Source organism: Anolis carolinensis, chromosome 3, assembly GCF_035594765.1.
Source record: "Anolis carolinensis isolate JA03-04 chromosome 3, rAnoCar3.1.pri, whole genome shotgun sequence".
In the NCBI taxonomy this organism is placed as follows: Eukaryota; Metazoa; Chordata; class Lepidosauria; order Squamata; family Dactyloidae; genus Anolis; species Anolis carolinensis.
The window spans coordinates 83,988,502-84,012,066 of record NC_085843.1 but is presented as its reverse complement, the minus strand read 5'-3'; the positions used below and the strand labels follow the sequence as shown (position 1 = coordinate 84,012,066).

The window sequence follows — 23,565 nt, the reverse complement described above, 5'->3', positions numbered from 1 at the left end:
CAACCTTAGATATGCAGAGGATACCACTCTGATGGCTGAAAGTGAGGAGGAGCTGAGGAGCCTTATCACTAAGTTGAAAGAAGAAAGTGCAAAAGCCGGGCTGCAGTTAAACATCAAGAAAACCAAGATTATGGCAAAAAGACCAATTGATAACTGGCAAATAGAGGGAGAAAACGTGGAGGCAGTTTCAGATTTTATATTTCTAGGTGCGAAGATCACTGCAGATGCAGACTGTAGCCAGGAAATCAGAAGACATCTACTTCTTGGGAGAAGAGCAATGGCCAACCTCGATAAAATAGTGAAAAGCAGAGACATCACACTGGCAACAAAGGTCCGCATAGTTAAAGCAATGGTATTCCCCATAGTAACCTATGGTTGCGAGAGCGGGACCATAAGGAAGGCTGAGCAAAGGAAGATAGATGCTTTTAAACTTTGGTGCTGGAGGAAAATCCTGAGAGTGCCTTGGACTACAAGAATATCCAACTAGTCCATCCTCCAGGAAATAATGCCCGACTGCTCACTGGAGGGAAGGATATTAGAGGCAAAGATGAAGTATTTTGGCCACATCATGAGAAGACAGGAAAGCTTGGAAAAGATCATGATGCTGGGGGAAAAGGAAGGAAAAAGGAAGAGATGCCGACCAAGGGCGAGATGGATGGACGGTATCCTTGAAGTGACTGGTTTGACCTTGAAGGAACTGAGGGCAGCGACGGCCAACAGGAAGCTCTGGCGTAGGCTGGTCCATGAGGTCACTAAGAGTCAGAAACGACTGCGTGAATGAAGAACAACATTTGGAGCACTACAGAGTTTCCATCTCTGTCCAATGGGATATTTCTTAAAATGTTTCCATGAATATTACAATTTTCATCAAGCAAATAATCCCTACTTTTAAAAAATCTTTTAATCTAAACTGTTTTGTAAACAGAACTAACCAATATGTCATTAAATAACTAAAAGAAAAAGTAAAAGACTGTAGACTTTTTTCTTCTGTGTTTAATTCTTTCCAGAACCCAACATCTTCCATTTGTTCATAGCTGAAAGACCACATTGAACTGAAAGATGGAGTTGCCCTCTGGGGTGACCTGACATTTGGATCTCCTCCCACCCCATGCATGCTTATGACAGCTGAGTAGTATTTCTAAGTGGTCAACAACTGAAAAAGCAAGAATGCACTTTTGTATAGTAGTGATTATTTGTTTTGACAACCACATAACTCGCCTACTCTTTATCATATTTTGAGGTGTCTTAATCAGACAAATAAGTGGCAAGTTCTGCTAACAGTTGTGACAGAAATTGTTCCCAACTCACAGTATAACACTTTAACTACAACACAATGCTGGCTTCCATCCTTTTCCAAAAAAACCCAAAATAAAGTGCAGCTAGTTCTACATACCTATTGGCACTGTCCTAGTTTTGATAAATCAGAGCTTCTTACACTGTAGTGGGAGACCTTCCTAAATTTCCACCAGGTTTTCGAAGTGATATGTTTAATATTTCAGGAGTGGGATTTCAGAAGCATCTCTGAGCTTACTATGCTCTGTGAATTGCATTTTATAGGATCAATCTGTAACATTAATGCACACATACCATACTAGAGACTGCATGCACTCTAAGTTTCTGAGATGTTTTCCTTTCAGAGATACCCATACATGGAAATAAATCTCTCTGTATCTCTATTTTTTCACTCACCTTCCTGTTGTCCTTGAACGATACACTGTGTGAAATATCTACAGTTTACAGGGAATAATCTGATCTATACCATTTTGTAACATAATACTTCTGCTAAAATCAGTTTGCCAAATGTGACTAGCTATCTAATCTGTCATGTATGTTCAACGGCACATGATAGCCATTCCAGCAGGTCATATAAAACAAAGAGAAATGTGTTCCATTTGTCAACCAAGCAGAAGAGAGAGGAGAATTGAGATTACCCTTCTGTTCTATAGCATCCTAGTAAGAAGAGGATGTTTTAAAAACAGCAACATAGATTTTGATCGTAATGGTAGATCAAAAATATAGGAATATATGAAATATATCCAGTCCCTCAATTCTGAAAGTGGGAGTTCTAGGCACATGGAAGCCTTTTCAAGTGCCCAAGATTTGTTCTCCCAATAAGTAGAGTGAGGCAACTGCCTCAAGCGGCAGGGATTAAAGATACAGCAATGGCAGACTTCTCCCTGTTCATCCTGAACTCCTTAGTTGTTCCCCCATTAAACCAAGCTACTGCTCTCAGATGTCATTAATTATTTTTTTTCTGAATTTCTAATAACACAGAATATTCTCACTGAGAGGATTTTTGCTAGGAAACCTATGAGATATTCTAGTCATAATATCCAGCAATGAACATACAGGATTCAAATTGCCCAACATATTTGCTAATGCCTTCATAGACACAAACCAGCAAGAAAAGATGTTGATTTTATAATTCTTAGTACAGTTATCAATTAATCTTTACAACAGAGTGCAACAGCCAAATAAATGTTCAACAAGCTTCAACAATCATGCGGCTTCATGCCTTCTAAATTCCAGAGAATTTGGAGCAGGTGAAAATGAAACTTCATTCCATGAGGCATTGTGGGGCATATGTAACTAGTCTGGTCATATATTGTGCCAAAGAGAAAGCAGAGTTTCTTATAGGAATTTTTAATTGATGAATAATATGCCCCACAATGGATGTGTTGCTGGGTGGGACCAGAGTCAAAAGGACGGAGGGGCACTCTCACTCACTATCTGTCCCCTTTCCTCACTTTCAGCTGCTCCCTTCTTTCACTTTCCTTCTTCCTCCAGGTCTAGTACACTGTCACAGGATGAGGATGTTTACCATGGTTACCCATCTGATAGACATGACATGTATAAAACTTGTAAGCTGCTTTGATTGCCCTTCAGGGTGAGAAGGATGGGGTATAAATGCAGTAAATAAATAAACTACTTCTCACTTTGTCCAGCAGATTTTGTCTATTAATTCTTGCATTGTCATTTTGTCCCATTCTTCAGCATGTGGTGCCTCCCAAGGAGCTTCATTGGGGATCTAAGAGAGGATAAGAGTTACATATCAAGAGAGAGAAAGAGAAATCACACACTTTGGAACAAAAGCAGATGGTATTTTAAAAAATATTTAGAGACCAACAACTATTCTCATTCAAGACCAATGTTTTTTCCATCTGAATAACACATTTTTTCAATTTCTAGAAAAGCTAGTAAAGATTTTAAAGCCAAGATATTAATTATATTTTTCAAAAATGAAGTTATTTGGCTCTATAATATTTAGTCTTGTCGAGCTGGCAATATGGAAAGCCATTACAAAGTGGAATAAGGCCTTCATGTAGCACTTGAACCACTATCCGTGGCTCAGTTTCCCATCCCTGGTTTAACCTGACATGTAAACAAAGTGGTTGAGGTTCAGTTCTGATTAAACAGGACTAACATTCTTCTGCCCAAAGGATTAGTTGCAGAGAAATTGCTGAATAATTTGCAGTAAATTGACTGCAATTCCAAGCTCCCAGTAGAAATAACAACAATAAAGCCTTCCTTTCTGCACTAAATTGTTTCATTTAAACTGCTAAAAGCTTGGATTTTTGTATGGAGGAACTCTGATATTTATTCAGTTCTAAAGCTCACTAAGACGGGGTGGGCCAAACTAAGTGCATAGGCTACTTATGTGGTCCTCAGACCCCGCAGGGATAAACAAATTCCCCAAATTTATGTTAAAAGCTCCCTCCTGGATCTAACATGGCTTGAGGGGTCCAATAACACCGGGAAAATGCTCCCTTTGCCCCCAGGGAGCATTTGGGAAACATCTCAGTACAAAAGTGGAGGACAGGTTGTGGTGGTATGTGTGTAATGCTCCCATCCTAGCCCATCCTACTCAGAAACGTTTAATTCAAACTTTCTCTGATATTAGTCCATTTCCCCACCTGCTCTTCAAGATTATAGAAAAATCCCTCCAGTAGTGCAGAAAAAGATGTTGGGGGAGAGGAGGATGAGGTCGGAGGGAACTTGTGATATGATAGGGTGAGAGAAGAAAGACCTGCATCCAAGAGTATGATGGATGAGCCAAGCATTATCCATGGGCACTGGAACCAACCTACACTGCAGAAAATACGCTGACCCTGGTTTCAAAAAAAAAAAACCTGGGTCAGAGCAGACTGTAGTCTACACACCAGTCCCAAAAGCCCACACTTTCTACGGGGAGTGTCTGTATCTACTCTTGGCAACTTCCAGGAGAACACCGAGACACCCAAACCATCCTCCAGAAAGGGCTTTAAAAAATAAAATAACTTACCCGGCTAGCTTTAAACTGCTGCCGGATCTCTCCTGGTGCGTAGAAATGATGCACCAGGAGGGGAGGGGGAATGATTTTTCTCCCCCCCCCCCTTTCTCCTGGTGCATCATTTCTACATGCCAGAAGAGCTCCGGCAGCAGTTTAATGCCAGCCAGGTAACTTATTGTATTTTTTAAAGCCCGTTCTGGGGGATATGTGAAGAACGTTAGAGCCCTCTTGGATATTCTGGACTGAATCAGTCCAGAAAGCCCAAGAGGGCTGTCCAGACACCAACCTGAGCCTTCCAGGAAGACTTGGGTGTAATCCAGTATCAAAATAATTCACAACCAAGCAGGGTTTTCCTGCTTTGTGGTGAATTAATGTGTTTTTACATGAGGCGTTGTTTGGACGCACCACGTAAAAATCCAGGCGCTTACTCATTTTGCAAGCTTTCCGAAGGTGTCTTAAGGTTACAGTTCTGAAAGACCAGTGATTTCAACAATTGTGTCCCATGAGTAATCAAGCACTTAATACCTCCTTCCCCATTTCATCCATTGTCCTCCACAGGTTGTTGTAATCCAAATAGGCAATGGGATTCCACATTGGAGGAAAAGGTCCTTTGAAAGGATAAGATTTGCCCTAAAAAACAGAAAGAAAAAGAAAACAACTTTCAAATCCAATATTAATTCTGGAATTGGCAAAGTAATGTCCATTTGTTAACTTAAACAATAAGACTGAAAATCTAGGGTTTTTCTTCACACACACACACACACACACACACACACACAGAGGTAATGTGAAGTAAATGGGGCTTTCCCTGATTTACTCTGCATTAATTAAACACCTCATTAGATCCAGATTTTATGAAAGATCTGGGTCTAATGAGGTACTGGGTCTGTGGGGACTCCCGGGACTGCTTCTGCAGTCCCGGTGGTAAGTCACCACAGCCATCCCACTTCTTTGCACCTCACATTCTCGTGGTGTGAGAAAATGATGCCTGAGGAAATTTGGAGGGGGGTGATTTTCCTCCTTACCATTCCCATCTCCTCAGGTGTCATTTTCTTATGCCACGAGGATGCGAGGAGAGGTTCCATGGCGTCCAGGGATCATTTTCAGTAAGTTTTAGGGAGTAAATCAAGAGTTTTGGGTGGCTTCATGCTATCTTGATTTCAATCATGATAGCATGTAGCCACCCTGGGAGTGAAGTCCCAAGCTTGTGGGAGGGGGTGGAGACTTGAACCCGCACTGAAGTGGGTTATTTTAACCTATTTCGGCACAGATTTTAGTGATGTATGGAAGCACCCACAGACAACAAAACAAACACCACAGGGTGTTAATCGTTCCATATGGGATCCAAATGATGTCTATAATTTATTAGAATGCTTCCCCCCTCCATTGGGTCAAAAAGTATTTTGTCGAATTGGCATTAGAAGAAAAGCTTCATATTACTTGAGTAAAAGAAGCATTTCAATTAGTGAATTTAATTTACTTTGAGGCACTCATCATCAGTAAAACAGCAGGGCTTCTAACATGATCCACAGTAAAGCTTCTAAAATACTTGAATATTAGTTTTTAAAATTTCTTATAAAGGCATCAGCTAGTGAACATAAGTGTAAGAATAATCCATTATTGATTCATCAGAAACATATGCCAAATCCTACATAACTATAAAGTTATAACTAACAATTTAAGCTTATTTGATTTATACAGACAAAATGTTTTAGCACAATGATATACACCCTCATGTCTGAACTGGAATTTAACTCCCTTGATCTCAGGTGTAAATCTTTCAATTTACTATGGCTCAGTTTCCATTAACAGATATGACTTTGTCTCAGATCTTTATAACATTATGACTTCTTCCTTATTTTTATTTTATTTTAAGCTGAAATTTGATTGCATGAGCATCAGTAAGAGCCTTATCTCATGAGACAGGTAAATTCCAATTGCATTAAGACAATTGTGCCTTTGCTTGAGGCTTTAGGATAATATAGCTGTTCTTATGTTGTTGTTCTTCAGCAGGATACTGTTTGGAAAGCGTTTTTTTTTAAAATAAAAATTAATTATCTCCTTTCCTGCTTTTGTTGTGCAAAACTTCTACTGTGTCCTATTGTGTTTTTATAACAATTTTGGGTGGTCAGTGGGCATATTTTGGGTGAGGTAATGTCAAGGGGAAAGGAGAAGGGGTAGACTTTTCAATGTGATTTCTTTTCAAATATAATAAATAATAATAAAACTTTATTTATACCCCGCTCCATCTTCCGAAGGACTCGGGGCAGCTTACACTGAGACAAGCTCAAAACAGTATTATATCAATAAAAACAGTAACACAATAAAACCACAGTATAATAACACATCTTACAAAAGTTAAAATACCTTAAAACATAGACAGTAATCCCAATCCATAGTCAAGCACCATAGGCCATGGGCCATTTTAAGGGGAAATAGAAATCTGAAAATGCATATTCTTCGGTGACTAGGGATGGGAACGACTAAAGGTACTAAAGTGCATGGAATGACCATGGCCTAGGTAAAGCACATGGGCAATAAATTATCAGTTATGAGAAGGCACCTGTGAACATCCAAGTTTTCAGATTCTTCTGGAAGGAATCCAGGGTGGGAGCTAATCCAATCTCCTTTGGGAGGGAGTTCCAGAACCTGGGGGCCACCATTGAGAAGGCCCTCTCTCTCGTCCCCACCAACCACACTTAAGACAGAGGTGGGATCCAGAGGAGGGTCCCCAGCAGATCTTAGAGCCCGTGTGGGTTCATAGGGGAAGATGTGTTCACAAAGATAGGCGGGTCCTGAGCCTGGCAAAGTAACTGCAAGAAACCTTTAAAATTTAAATCTTTTTCTCTATGTTAAACTAGGAAAACAATTAGGGTTGGAGGCAATAATAGATGGACGGACAGTTTTAGCACAAACAAACACAGTAATCCCAAGATGATTCCAAAGAAAGAACAATCTCTATTGAATAGCATTTTACAAGCAACTTTTGTAAAAATGTTACTTAGATTTCTCTCTTTCCTTTTGCACCTCTGTAACCATTTCAGGATTACAGTGTTTGTTTATGCCAAAACCTTATCACACAATCCTATAGTAGCAAGAAGAGAGGGTAAGCCTCATGCAATAAAGACCTAGACTACTTAAAAGCCAAAATCAGAAAACTGTTGCAAGGAAAGTAGGCACACATACCATACACACTTCACCATGCTTAAATTGTTTGGAAGACTTCAAAGTTGGGTGCTCTACATAGATCCAAGATCTGTTTGCTTCTGTGCTGAACTTTAATGGGCATCTATTTTATTTATTATCCACCATGAAGAACAGTCAGCTCCAAACTTCATTTAAGATAAACAAAATAATGTCCTAATCTATATTGGATTTTATTTGTAGTAATCAGGCCTTTAAAATTGGAATCAATCATCTGAATAAATAATAATAATAATAATAATAATAATAATAATCCCCTCCGCAGGTGCCACCTTGACGTGGTGGGGGGGCTTACCTGCTCCAATGATGACTGAGGGCTGTGCTGGCGGTAGTGTAACTACCGGCAGGTCCAACCAAGCCAGAGAGGCCTCAGCTGAGGAGCAGAACTAAGAGCACCTAACCCATTAGCATTATGGAGAATCAAACCCAAACGAAGTCTATACTGGCTCGGTCGTCGCCCAGGATAAAAAGGACCGCGGTGGATGCTGCTGATTCTGGACATCCATCGACAAGTGGGCTACGGAATCATCAAAACCCAAATGAACAGTCACAGAAGCGGCAGAAATACACAATGCCAGAAAACCGCACAATTATGAAATGCTACTACAAATCTGAACCTCAAAGGTGTGGCTACCAAAAAAGGATGCATCAACTGTGGAAACAAGAGTACCCTGACTCACAGATAACAGAACCCCGACTGGCTGACCAACGAAGATTCATAATCAGAAACAAAGTGTTCAGTGAAGTTGAACTTGAAGAAATCCAGAAAATTTGCAAAGTAAATCACCATCAGACCACAGCACAGACAGCAGCAGAGACTCCAGCAACACTTGGAATGGTGGAACAGATTGAACCAGAAGAAAGAGTGGAGCTTTTGCAAGAATTTGAAGAACCAGCACTTGAAACACCCGTTGAACCACCAGGAACCTTGACAGCAAGACAACAAGAGCTCAAGGATAAGATCGTGGCTCATGCTGCAGCAAATGCAATAAGAAAGCAGCTCCCAACTCTAAAAACAGTGCCCAAGAGACAACTGGCGCCTCTCATGAAAGATGTAAATGCAGCACTCTCCACTGTCCAAATAACATCAATTGAACAAACAAACCAGTATGCCTACAGTGCAGCAGTGATAGTAACAGAAGAGCTTGGGCTCCTACAACCAAGGCAGCCCCAAAGAAAATCGACTGGAAAACCAAAGTGGAAGGTCAGGCTGGAGTTGAAAATCAAAAAGCTTAGATCAGATGCAAGTAACCTGAAAAATATGAAAGAGAAGAAACTGAAGAATGACAAAATCAAGCAATACCTGATCCGAAAGTACTTGCTGAACACCAGAAAAATTGAAGAAGCTTTGGAGATCGTGAAAGAACAAATTACAGCAACAGCCAGAAAAATTGAAAGGTATGAAGCCAGAATCATCCAGTACAGACAAAATCAACTGTTTCAATCAGACCAAAGACGGTTCTACCAGAGTCTGAACCAAACAACAGACACAGTAACCATAAAACCAGAGAAAACTGCAACAACGAAGTTCTGGAAAGAACTTTGGGAAAACAATAAAAACTACAACAAAAACGCTGGGTGGATAAAGGAGTTTGAAGGAAAATTCTCACAGAACAAAATGGAACTGATGGAAATAACAACTGAAATGATCAGCAAACGAGTGCAAAAAGTCAAGAACTGGACATCGCCTGGTAGTGATCAACTTCATGGATTTTGGCTCAAACATCTGATTAGTTTACATGGAAAAATGGCCCAACAATTCAATGAGATGCTGCAGAAAGGAAGTATCAGTGAATGGCTAACAACTGGAAGAACATACCTGATACAAAAGGATCCAACAAAAGGAGCAGCACCAGGAAACTACAGGCCAATAACGTGTCTGCCCACTATGTTTAAACTACTGACTGGCATCATAGCTGACAGAATTCAAGACTATCTTGAAGAAAAAAACATCTTGCCAGATGAACAGAAAGGCAACAAACGGAAAAGCAGGGGCACAAAAGACCAGTTATTGATTGACAAAATGATCCTGGAGAAATGTAAGAGCCGAAAAGCTAATCTTCACATGACGTGGATTGACTACAAAAAGGCCTTTGACTCACTCCCACACAGCTGGATCATCAAGTGCCTGGACGCCATCGGGATTTGTAAAAACGTTGGCACCTTTATTGAAAACATGATGGAGCACTGGAAAACTGAACTGTTTGTTGGAAATGAAAGCTATGGACTTGTCAACATCAGAAGAGGAATTTTCCAGGGAGATTCATTGTCCCCTCTGCTTTTCATTATTGCCATGACCCCTCTGTCAACAATATTACAAAAAACAAATCTCGGCTACCAAACATCTAAGAATTCTCACAAAATTTCACATTTGATGTACATGGATGACCTGAAGCTATATGGGAAAACAGAAACTGAAATTCAGTCTCTGACCAACACTGTCCGAATTTTTAGCACTGATATCAACATGGAGTTTGGTTTGGACAAATGTTCGACAGTGGCATTGAAGAAGGGAAAAATCATTGAAAGTGAGGGCATAAATATGCCCAATGGCCAAACAATAAAGTGTCACCAGCCAGAGGCCTATAAATATCTGGGCATATTACAGCTGGACAACATCAAGCATGAACATGTGAAAACTGTGTTCAGCAAAGAATACACACAAAGGGTCAGAAAAATTCTCAAAAGCAAGCTCAATGGAGGCAACACCATCAAGGCCATAAACACCTGGGCCATACCTGTCATAAGATATACTGCTGGCATCATAAACTGGACACAGATGGAACTGGACAATTTGGACAGAAAAACAAGAAAACTCATGACCATTCATCATTCACTGCACCCTCGCAGTGATGTTGACCGGCTATATCTGCCTAGAAGATCAGGGGGCAGAGGACTCCTACAAGTAAAACAAGCAGTCAAAGAAGAAGAACATGCCCTGGCAGAATATGTAAAGCAAAGTGAAGAACCTGCTTTGATTGAAGTCAAAAATCAGAAACTCCTCAAAGCACAGCAGACAAAAAACCAGTACAAGAAAACCACACTACAAACTAGAGCTGACAACTGGCACAACAAAACATTGCATGGAAAGTTCCTTGACAAAATTGAAGGAAAAGCTGATAAGGAGAAGACCTGGCTCTGGCTCACAAATGGGACCCTGAAGAAGGAGACAGAAGGCCTGATCCTTGCAGCCCAGGAGCAAGCCATCAGGACAAATGCAATTAAGGCCAAGATCGAAAAATCAGCTGATGACCCAAAATGCAGACTGTGCAAGGAAACAGATGAAACCATTGATCATATCCTCAGCTGCTATAAGAAAATTGCACAGACAGACTACAAACAGAGGCACAACTATGTGGCCCAAATGATTCATTGGAACTTATGCCTCAAGTACCACCTGCCAGCAGCAAAGAACTGGTGGGATCACAAACCTGCAAAAGTATTGGAAAATGAGCACGCAAAGATACTGTGGGACTTCCGAATCCAGACTGACAAAGTTCTGGAACACAATACACCAGACATCACAGTTGTGAAAAAGAACAAGGTTTGGATCATTGATGTTGCCATCCCAGGTGACAGTCGCATTGACGAAAAACAACAGGAAAAACTCAGCCGCTATCAGGACCTCAAGATTGAACTGCAAAGACTCTGGCAGAAACCAGTGCAGGTGGTCCCGGTGGTGATGGGCACACTGGGTGCCGTGCCGAAAGATCTCAGCCGGCATTTGGAAACAATAGACATTGACAAAATCACGATCTGCCAACTGCAAAAAGCCACCCTTGCTGGGATCTGCACGCATCATCCGAAAATACATCACACAGTCCTAGACACTTGGGAAGTGTTCGACTTGTGATTTTGTGAAACGAAACCCAGCATATCTATCTTGTTTGCTGTGTCATACAACGTCGTTGTGTCAATAATAATAATAACAATACTTTATTTATACCCTGCCACCATCTCCCCAACGGGGATTCGGGGCGGCTTACATGGGGCCATGCCCAAAACCATACAATATGACAGAATATAAAACAACATATCATAACACAATTTAACAATATAATAAATAATAACATACATTACAACCCAAAATCTGATGTGGTGGGTCAGCATTTCTCCCTCTAATTTACCAGGAACCAGTACCAAATGTGCACCATGTCATTATAATATTTACAGAGGTTTCCAGAAACCCAAGTTAGATTGACAGCCAGTGGTGCATGGCTGCCACAGACAAGTACTGGCTCAGACTAAGGGTTGGAAATAATAGGTCCTGAGTGAATGAAGCATCTACTGTATGAAGACTTGAATGGGTGTTTCTAAAGGAAATGTGACAGAAGTGAACTAGAGATACCTAAGAGATATCGTAGAGTGTGGAAGGCACATAGCTGACACAGAACATGTTGTTAGCTGAGGCAAGGACATTCCATATATAGAAGATTATTAGATCAATATATGAATCTTATTTTGGTGCCTGTGAAATTTAGCCAAGTGGATACAGGCAGGTCATTAAATACAGCTCATACCAGCAATGACTTGTTGCCATTTTCCAGCCCTGACATCTGCCGCCCACAATGGTTGTTTCAATTTACCTCATAGTAGAGCCAGTCTCAGAAATGTCAAGAAGGGCATATGCTCTTAGGAGAAGATTAATGGGAAAGTTGAAAGCTAATTGATATATTAGCTTAATAAAACAGAATCATTTTAAAATGTGAAATTGAAAGTGAGGAAACAGAAACATGATGGAGAAGGAAGGCAAAGAAAAGGAACACATGGTGCAATAGACTTGGTTAACCAGAAGTCAAGCAACCAGAACTCTCAAGCAATAGAAGAAATAATACTTTAAATAAAATACATGTATAATACAGTAAAACTGTGTTAGGTTTGTCTTTTTTTTTTTACTTAATTTGCTTTTAATTACTGTATTTCAATGTTAATATCAAGTCAATGCAGAGTTAACAGTATGGTATAGTATTAAACCTATTTTAATAGTAACTCTTAGGCTACCCGAAACAACATTTATCTGGCATCTACCAATCTCCATGGGTGCCAGTTAACTGAGAGTCTACTGTATATGGAAATCCTTACATGTGGAATAGGAAAATCAAGAGTGAGAATGAACTATACATTATATGGGAGACTTAGAAAAATGAAAATTGAACAAGGTGTACATGCCAACAGCACAGAAAAGGAGTTCTGCTAACTCTTGTTTCCAAAGTCTAGACAGCAGGTGGGATCAAAGAGAATCAATGGAAAAGATTTTTAATTGAAGTTACCCATCATGTGGGTCTTTTATAGGCAAGATCTAAGTTTGCACAGCCCAACAAAAATGTTTACGATCTCTTGGTTTTTAGGTCTGTTCCTGGGGTTATTTGGGGCTCTAATTCAGAAAATTGCATCGAATAGACCGCATCAGCTCTAATTTATTAAATATGGTTATCAAAATTCTTTACGGGTGAGCAGATGGTGACTGGTATGCGATATATGTTTTGTATTTCAAGGCCCAAAGCTGATAGGAGATAACTAGTGCCATTTTTGGAAACAGCGGGTCAAATAAACCTAGAAACAGGTCTAACATTTGAGGCACCAAAACAGGTGCCAGTGTAGCTATTTTATATACTTGGTGTTCATGCCCTCACACACAATGCAAAATGAATGACTGGTTGAAACCTGAGTGCCTCTACTCCTCTTTGGGGAGCATTTGCAATGTCTGGAAAGCCAGAGGAGTTGTAAACCATTTGCTCTCAGTGATGATCAGTATCTGCCATTATAGCTACTGTAAAAATTAGTGCCACTGTCAAATGCACTGCCAAATCCAATGTAATATAATAACATAGTGATTCATATTACTGCCCCTGCCTGACATGCAGGTAAAATGACCCACATGGTCATCATTAACCTTTTGCCATTCAAGAGAAACAAACTGAGTTTATGTAATCTGATAGTCAATCTCTGGCCCATATTGAATAATTTAGTACAATATTCTGGTATTGCCTTGAAGATATAATTAGGCAAGCTCTTTGGTCTTTAAGACTTCTCAGTACAACATGGCCTGCCAGTTGGTTTTTTTCTAATTATGTTTCTTTCTAAGATTTATTCAATTGTAATGGAGATCCTAATAGGAACTACACTTTTAAGTACCAGTGGAAAAGATACCCATAAAACAAATGAAAGAGGAAGTGTCATATAAAAATACATTTTTATATTTTCCTGAACTAATTCAGGAAATTAGTTCATCTTGCTGTCCCCAAACAAGATATTTTTGCTAATCTTGTCTAGAGGTCAGCAATAAGAATCTTTTGTACTGGTACTTAAAAGTGCAGTTCCTAATAGGATCTCCATTGCATTTGAATAAATCTTAGAAAGAAACATAATTAAATCTGTTGTAAGTTTACCAACTTTGTAGACAAAAAAATATATGAGAGGTAATCTCAGATTTTTTTTCTTACATTAGAAATTGTAAAGATAAAAAAGGACTTTAGAAGCCTAATTAATGGAACTATTCTTCAGCAATTTTTAAAGTCTAAATGATGAAATTGTCTGGTGTGACCAATTACAAAGGGAGAAAGTGAATTAACTTGTTAAAGATTATGCTATAAGAACCGTGGGAATTAAAATCGTTTAACATACCTAAGAACTCAATAGCCATAACATCTTGGAACTGCATGCAGCCTCTGGACTGAGTCCAAACAGCAGATAAGACAGCAAGTAACCATAGAGATGAACCACAGAAATGAACCATAGAGAAAAAACCATAGAGAAAAAGCACAGAGAAAATGATGGAGCTTGAAATACAGAAAATGGGAAAACAACTAAAAGGGCTGTAAGTGACAGTGTACTAAAAGTGAAAGTGGTCAAAGAAGGTACTATAACAAATCTTCTAAAATTAGACGTATTGTTCTTTTAAAAGATAATGACTGCAATATCAACAAGACCAAGATCCAAATATCATAAAGACCAGAAAGAAGCTCCCAGGAAATGATCTCTTTCACAAGAAGAAGGTCCAATGAGGGAAATCTTTATCCAATTAAGAGCCATTACACATGGAATGAAAATTTGGAGGCCAGGATTGACAGAGAATCACACAGGCTGAAGATTATTCAGATAAAAGGTAACAAGAGATGAAAAAAAATATGCAACAGATGGCAGACACAATGAGTGGTATTTTGAAGCAGCAGAAACAACAAAAACAGAAAATAAAGATAATTGAAGAGGCACAAATGAAGGTGCAAATGGATTGACAAAGAGAGTCAATCCAGCTTCAAATATTAGTGTTTGTGAAAAGAGAATATTATTTGAGGTTGAGAGAAATACCAGAGTACAGGAACTTGATATGGCAATAACAGAAGTTGTGATTAGAATACTCAGTAAACCAGAGCAAGTGGTTGAGACTTAAAATGACAGGTTCCAAACTCAACATGAAATAAGGAATAAACTTCAAAGAGATGCAATTGTGTTGTTTACAAGAAAGAAAGTACAAGACTAAGTTTTACAAGACCATGCCAAAGATCCAATTGAAATAGGAAACACCAGGATCACTTCAGACAATAAAGAATAGAGTACTTTTCCTGACAGATAAACTTAAGGAGAAAGGCTACAGATTCAGATGGGAAAACCAAGAAGGACTGATGGACAAAGGTATTGGTTAACATCAGTCACAAAGGCCTAGGACTTCTATCAGAAATTTTAAAAAGACCTAGACTCAGAAAGCGAGGAAAGATCAGAAGACCAAGGAGCAAGAGAACATCTCAGAAGGCAAGAAGAGATGGCATCTCAATACATCCTGGATAAAAAAGACATTCAACTACAGCAGCATGATGAAGAAGAATTAGATTATCATCTACTATTTCAAGAATGAGGACCTCAAAGCACTGGTTCTCAACCTAGGGTCCCCAGATGTTTTTGACCTACAACTCCCAGAAATCCTAGCCAGTTTACCAGCTGTTAAGATTTCTGAGAGTTAAAGGTCAAAAACACCTGGGGACCTTAGGTTGAGAACCACTGCCCTAAAGATACTTTTTAAAAATATAAATGGACTAAATTTACCAAATAAGAGAAGAGTTTATTTTTTTGCAATTACTGAAAATAAGAAGAAATTTCCCACTCACGATTTATGGATTACAAAAATGACGAATCTGGCAGAAATTGACAAATTTATCAGGTTTATACAATTGCCAGACCCTCTCAAATTTGAAGAAGAAATCTAATACTGTAATAATTAGAGATGAACAAATTGACTAGACTTATACAACTGACAGATCCTTCAAAGTGCCCCTGTTCTATATTAACTCTTATACCCCTCCCCACTCCTCATATATTTGCAATAAAAATTAAATGGAAAAAATAATGACTATCCAGTCCAAACCCCTGACATTGAATGTTGTTGTTGCTGTCTTAAACTTACAGCATTTAGACATTCTAGTTAAAATGACGTCAAACTGCATTAATTCTATAGTGTAGATACACCCTTGGACTGCAGAGAGAATATTAAAAGTATCCTAGGGTCCTTCAACACAGCCATATAACCCAGAATATCAAGGCAGAAAATCCCACAATATCTGCTTTGAACTGGGTTATCTGAGTCCACATTGGCATATATTCCAGTTCAAAGAAGATAATGTGGGATTTTATTCAGCTGTGTGGAAGGGGCCCCAACGTGATCAGCATAGGTTGGTTAGTTTATATGCTTGTTGATCTGTCACTAATTTATGAAAAAGATCAAAATAACATAATACATTCCTTAAACATAGCCCAAGTCCTAACATCAGACCTCAAGAAAAATAACAGAAATGTTTTAGCCAAGGACTTATACTCATCTCCCCATGCTTTTCCATATTCCATTTAAAATGTTTGAAGGTCTTGCCCCAAAGAGGAAAATTCTGCCTTTTGGAGACTTCTGAAATAATAAAGGGTGAAGCGGGGGGACGGGGGGGACTTCAAACATATTTTCTTACCAAACTATGTAACTCATTAGTCTCAAGAATTGTTTCATGTCTAATTAGCAAATAATATTTCACAGATAGTATTAAATGGGTAAAACAGTTCAGAGAAAGTTTTGCTCTTACTTTGACATGATGAATGAGATGCTCAACTTCATTCACTTTGTACGTCTCAAGACCCAGTTCCTTAGACAGCCTCAAAATACGATTTTGTGTTGGTCCCACATATGCTCCTCCCAGGTCTACATATTTCACATGTTTATTCTGATCAAAAAGGAGAAAAACATTATTGGAAGAGAAAGATCAAATGAAACCTGAGACCTAAGATTGAAAAAAGTTTATGTTTCTACATCAAATACCAAAGATTGTCTTGTGGGGTGAAAAATAAAAAAAAACATGTTTCTAGTATTCCCTGCCCTAGAACACAAAATGTCATTCAAAATAGTTCCTCTGTCATAATGAATACATGGGGTTAAGGCAATTACTAAAACAAAATATGGTTGTTCTATCTATATATATAAAAGAGTGATGGAATCCTGGCACCGAGCAAAACAACAAAACTAAACACCCCCCAACCTCAAAATTTCACAACACAATCCATCATCCACGCCTCGAGGTTGAAACCACAAAATATCACGTCACGAACCTCCACAGGGCCTAAAAAACCCCAAAAACTGGAGCTATTCAGTGCAATTCCAATGGGCCACAGCAACGCGTGGCAGGGCACAGCTTGTATTCTTATGTAGAAGTCTAGAAATTTTGGTTTAAAACGCAATCCCCCAAAACTGAGTCGTTCTTATCCATGAAATTAATGTGAATACTGTACCTTAACTCTTATGAAAAAAGGAGCCACCCTCTTTTCTTAGTAGAGTTGCAGAAGGCAAGATAGTCCATCTCAGTTCAACCTGAATGAAGCTCTGACCCCCTCTAATCTCTCCTTTGTGGCACCACTTCTGGCCTTTTTGAATATCTGGATGGGAAAATGGTAGTGACAGCCAGTAGTGACTGGCCTCCTGAGGTGGCACTGGTGCTTTCCCCTTTCCATAGAATGATGGGACATATCAAAATCCATAATTTTGGCTCCAAAACTTGCCCTCAACTAATACATGAGATCAACTTATATTGTTGTTGTCAACTTTCCCACAAATGTTTGAATCATGCCTGAATCATGCAATATATAGGGATATTAAACAGGATTACTTACTCTTACAGTGAATGTTCTGCCTCCAACCCTGTTACAGGCTTCCAGAACGATAACATTTAATCCTGAGTCAAAAAGCAACTTGGCTGCTGATAGACCTAAAAAGCAAACAAAGGCTACATAATGCTTCCCCACACACTTTCTTGAAATATACTCTTAACTTTTAAAAATGTATTCTATTAAAGACAATATCACTAATTCTACAGTGAGCCATGTTCACTTGGTTTCTTGTGTTGATCTCAAAGATAGGACACATAAACATGTCAGAAATTTAAATCATCCAACACTGACAAAAGCTGAATTGACCAAACTGTAACATGCTATCTAGCCAGCAATAAAGTGGCATTATGAAATCTAGAAAGATATAGCCAATTGATTGATAGAATAAGTGGCTTATCATATGATGTCCTGCCCCATCCACTTTAGAATATACTGTATGTGACCACAACCATATACAGGCAGTCCCTTGGTTGCAAATATCCAACTTCAGATGATTCATATTTAAGAATGGGGATGGGACAAGTAGTAAGAGAAATCTGCCCTCAGGAAGAGAAATCACTCCTGAAAGGGTTATCATGGGGAAAAAGCGTCTCCACTGAAGTTTTCTCAGCAATCTTTGTTTTCACAAGACACATTTTTTCAAAATCCAATTATCACAGAGATAGAAAGTCAGTTGAATTTTTTTGAACAGGGGCAAAGCTAACAAAATAAACTCCACAGGGGTGTTAATCCTTCCCTATGCTATTCAAAGCTAGCTCTGTGTGAATTACACTTTGAAATGTACCTTTCCTGAATTATACATTAATTAAACTTAAGAACATATCTACAGAACCTATCTTGTACATAACTTTGGGACTGCCTGTACTAAGCTGTCTTTAGTAAGAGAATCAGTAAAGTAAAACAGATTTCACTATATCCCTGCTATATTACAGTTCTATCCAAAGCATGGAGAACAACTGTTTATAATGAACCATACCATTAGAGTCCCTTTTGAAAGTTTTCCAAAAAAAAAAAAGAACATGTAGAAATGTGGAAAATCCATGTCAAGAGTCAGACGCCAATTAGCGAACAAAAATAGAGTTTATTCAGCAGATAAGCCAAAAAGTAATGTTAACACAGAAAAAACCTTGAAACACTTCACTATCAGTGCTTCAAGAGCAGTTCAAACAAAAATATAATTCAGCAACACAAGCAGGTAAAAACAAAGCTAAACAAACTTAGGGCAAACTGCACTTTCTGAGTCCAAGCCCTGCCAGCCGGCTCTGTAGTTTTCAAAGGAACAGTTCCCAAAAGGAAACACCAAATTGGTCAGGAAACAAACAAACAAACTAAGAATGCAGTACACTGCTTCCACAATGTGGATAAAGCCGAAGGCTCCAAAAGGATGGTGAAAAGACGTCGTCCGGGATTCCAAGGTCAGGTCAGGAGATAACAGCGGTGTCCAAAGAGCAAGCCAGGAGTCAAAAGTCGATAGTAGTCATCAATCACAGGGCGAAGGCAGTAGCAAGGTCAAATTCCGATCCAAGGTCTGAAGTGGGTGCAGTCATCCAAAACAGGTCCATGATAAGACACAGTGAGAGCCAAGCTAGGTGATAACAGCAGATTCAAATCATAGTCCAAGTCCAGTCTTCATGGAAACACAGAGATCCCAATGGCGCCTCAGCAACACCTTGCCACACGCAAAGTGCAGTGGCCAAACATTCCCATTTTATTCCCCTTCCTCCTGGGTGACCAAACACTCACACCCAAACACCAGGTGTCCCAAATCTACTCAGAGTCTGAGCTCCACACAGCTAGAGCTCGTGGATCTGGAGTACCTAGCAATTCGTCGGAGTCCCAATCATCCTGCCCACACTTAGCCCCATGAACACTTAAAGAACCATCCTCCCTTCTCCAAGCATCCCAATTGGGATCAGCTCCTGCAGAAACCCCAGGTTCAGAAGTATCCATAGACCCCAAATCCCCAGACATCTCCGGTGGCTGTGCCCATTCAGTGCCCGCTTCCCCAGCCACCACCTGTTCCTCAGCATCCATCTCCCCATCTGAATCTTCCTCAGAAGATCCCCCATATAGCTCTCTAAGTCGCTTCCTGCACAACTCTTCCAGTGAACCCTCATCACGAGGGTTTTTTCTTCCTCTTCGAATTCCATCCCCATCAACCATAATCCCCAAAAGCGCAGTCACAACACTATCCCTCCCCGCAAAGGCCCCTCCCACCGGAATTAATGTGGGATCCGAGACCTCTGCAACTACTGAGGACCGGTTAGATGACGTGTCCAGTTTTAGTAAAGATCGATGAAACACCGGATGAACCTTCAGAGTGGAAGGTAACCGCAATCTAAATGCCACAGGAGAGATCTTGGTAACAATGGGGAAAGGTCCTAAGAATCGAGCTCCAAATTTTCCTTCATGCATCCTGATGTGCTTAGCAGACAACCACACCATATCGCCTTCCTTCAGTTCCACTCCAGGCAACTCCTCCAGTGAACCCTCATCACGAGGGTTTTTTCTTCCTCTTCGAATTCCATCCCCATCAACCATAATCCCCGAAGGCGCAGTCACAACACTCCACTTTACATAGGTCATTGCTAATTAGCCAAATCCAACCCTCAGGCTGATTTTGTGGTCCCTCAAGTCAAAGTGTCCCAGCTCCTGCTACCAGGAGATACCGAGGGTGTATCTACATGTACAATGAAATCTGAGGCCAGTAGAGAACATTCCAGCTTTGGGCCAGTCTCAGATTCAGCCTCTTGACCAGCTGCTGCAGTGACAGGAACAACCCTAATCCACCTGCTTTTCCTTGTGCTGCCTAACTATATGGATAGTGGACAAATTCAAATTAGAACCCGGCCAGATGTCCACACTCACCTGGAGAGCAGGGCTACTCCAGAGTTTCACCATTTCCTACCGTGAAGTAACACTAGGTGTTTATGGTAATCAGCTGTGTTGTATTCCACCTTAAGCTGCAAGGACAGGTGGGTAACAAATAAAATGTATTATTATAATATTATAAGCAGTCTTGGCACACATTCAAGCAACATGCACCAGCAAGCTGCTCATATACAAGCCACTATTCTGCCCTGCCATGGTGTGCAAATGCATCCATTGTGCTATATCAATAGTTTTGTTCAAGAGATTCAATAGTCACAAAATTAATACAGACAACAAAGAATCGGCAGAGAGATACTATTTGTACAAAGGGCACAGTGGTGCTTAGATGGAGGTTAGGCAAGGCAAACGCAGCAAGCCTGCATAAGTAACTATGGCAACCTACTATCAAACAGCATCCCCTCAAAGATACTGCGACTAAGGAGATGGGCTCCCAAGGGCTTTTAGAATTCATGTTTAATCTGCAGAAATTGATTTCTTATCACAAAGTAATCTGTACTGAAATTACTAGATGACTGAAATGTCAGAAATCATGGTAATTATTCTCTAATTTTGACCTTTCATCTTCCAGCTGGTCACTCTGTCACTCACAGGTCCGCTTTAAGGATATGACCAAAGAGATTTTGACAATAGCACTTCTATCCTTATTATTTCTGGTCAGACATTTTGGAACAAATATATTCTCCTCCACAACATAACACAGTTACAAAACTGCAAAAATGGAATACATTATGTAACAGAGATCCGTCTTTTGGATCATTACTAACTCTCTGAAAGAAACTTGGTTGTATCAATATAACCAGTCTCAGGTTTTAGAATGTACTAATGCTATAGAATGGTATAAAGACATAACCACAGAGTGAAGAAAATGCAACCTTCCAGATGTTACCTCTCTTCCTTAGTTAATACAGCCAGTTGTAAACAATGATGAGATTACAGATCAGCAACTTCTAGAGAACCACATATTCCTGCTTTAAGATGATATGGACCCCATTAAAAATTTACTGCTTTAAAAAATAAGAACAATAATTCAGCAACCATTCACAGTGTGTGAAAATCTTACCCTTATACTCTCTGAACATTAATTTGAATATAGAACCAAAGTACGACTTGCCATTCCCTAGTCTAGAGTATAGTCTAGGGCTTAGATTTATAGAAGCAAATTCTTTAGAGTCTGTGACCAGTAAATCAAGAGATTGATGAAGCAGTTTTTGTTTTTTCAACTGGTAAAAGAACGTCAAATGAAGGCATTAAGATATATCTTGGGCAGTTGTTTCACTTTTGCATTATTTCCACCAGCTTTCAAAACTGGTGGTGAAAAATAGAAGTGAGACATTGAAAAAATATATTCAGTACCATTTACAGTACTAGACTAGAACCCTTGGCATCTAAAAAGAAGAAGAGGTGAAGTTATGAAGGGAACGTGATTCCAGGTGCAATTTATTTTCAATGACTCCAATGACAAGGCTAGAAATTTGTATTTGTTGTTGTGTGCCTTCACATTATTTCTGGCTTATGGCTAACTTTCCCAGGGTCATCCAGTGGGTTTCCATGACCAAGCAGAGATTTGAATCATTGTCTCCAAAATCATGGTCCAAAACTCAAACCATGGTGACATGGTGGATCTCTAGAAAATTGGAGACTGAAGGCATATTTAATGGAAGGAAGCTGAATTCTGATCTGGGAATTGTCCTCAGTTTCCCCTTTTTGTAAACACACCCCTGCTTCTGCTATTTTTACTCTGGCTTCAGTCATCATCAACTGTGACCCCGGCTGACTTTTAGTTGGGTTAACATTCCCATCCTGACAGAGTTATGAATAATCAAAACATTTATTTCTCCACTCTTTCCAGAGATCAAAAACTTTTTCATCCACAAATAAAAACAAAGTTTACGTGCAGAGAAGCATGGTATACAACATGAAGCTTTAGACTTTCACACACAGCTCTTCCTGCAAATTTGCAGGAAATACATTAGGCCAGGGTTCTCAAACGTTTTCAGCTGCAGAGCCCTTTTTGAAGCAAAAGTTTCTTTTGGAGCTCTCCAAAATGTTTATATATTATATTATTTCATGCAGGAAAAGCACACTCAGAGCACCCCTCAATAGATGGCCACCTAATAATAATAGGAATAGGAAAAGGAACAACCCTAGGGACCATCCAGTCCAACCCCCTTCTGCCATGCAGGAAAAGCACAGTCAAAGCACCCCCAACAAATGGCCACCCAGCCTTTGTAATAATAGTAATAATAGCAGAAACCCCAGGGCCATTCAGTTCAACTTCCTTTTGCCAAGCAGGAAAAGCACAATCAAAGCACCCCTTTGAGTGGTGGGAGGGAAATAGGGTTTTGGAAGCCAGGAAGGCAAGGGGAATAGGCTTTGGGGGGGGGGGGGCAGGAAAGAGGAGGGAAAGCTTGGAGGGGAGAAGGGAGGAGGAAAAAGTAGGAGGAGGAAGAACCCCTAAGTATGCTTCTCAGAGCCCTAAGGGCTCCCTGGAGCACACTTTGAGAACCCCTGCATTAGGTGATTGCCAATTAAGGCCTAACTTGGCAAACAGGGGTAGTTTTACAACTAAAGGTAAAATAGTTATGCATAGCTGAATATCTTTCTGCTACTCAATTTTCAAAAACTCATTTAAAAAAAGAGGCAGAAGGAAATTCAGTTTACCTTCACAAACATTACAGCTTTGAAATGACTTAGCAAGCCTTACATAATTGAAATAAATTGTGTATACCAGTTATTTGTTTCACCTCAGGTCCATTTATGCAACATGCCTCCTGCAGATGTTCTGAAGAGAACCAAATTGCTTTGTGCCAATATTATGAAGCACTTTGATTTCTTCAAACATGGAGAGAGATGTGCATGTTGTTGACACAGAGCAGGTGTAGAAAATAGGTGCCATTTCCAAACCACTCACATCCTTGACCACTGGCCAAGTTATCTGAGGCTGATGAAAGGCAGTGTCCAGCAATTGCCTCAATCCAGCATGTGCCCAGTGTAGCATAAATATTAGCATGCAGACCTGTGCTATATAGGTCAGAGCCACATACCATTACCTGATTTATTGTAAA

General features: G+C 39.7%; 1 protein-coding gene across 1 annotated transcript in view; it reads right to left on the bottom strand.

Annotated features, from left to right (window-relative positions):
• The window catches only part of LOC100564380 (amine oxidase [flavin-containing] B), a 61,240-nt gene that overhangs the window by 22,495 nt on the left and 15,180 nt on the right, over positions 1-23,565 (bottom strand). The window contains exons 2-5 of the mRNA XM_003218938.4: positions 17,612-17,706; positions 16,534-16,671; positions 4,796-4,900; positions 2,937-3,028 (exon numbers count right to left, since the gene is read on the bottom strand). Coding sequence (XP_003218986.3) covers positions 2,937-3,028; positions 4,796-4,900; positions 16,534-16,671; positions 17,612-17,706 — 430 coding nt within the window. The remainder of the gene's footprint in view (positions 1-2,936; positions 3,029-4,795; positions 4,901-16,533; positions 16,672-17,611; positions 17,707-23,565) is intronic.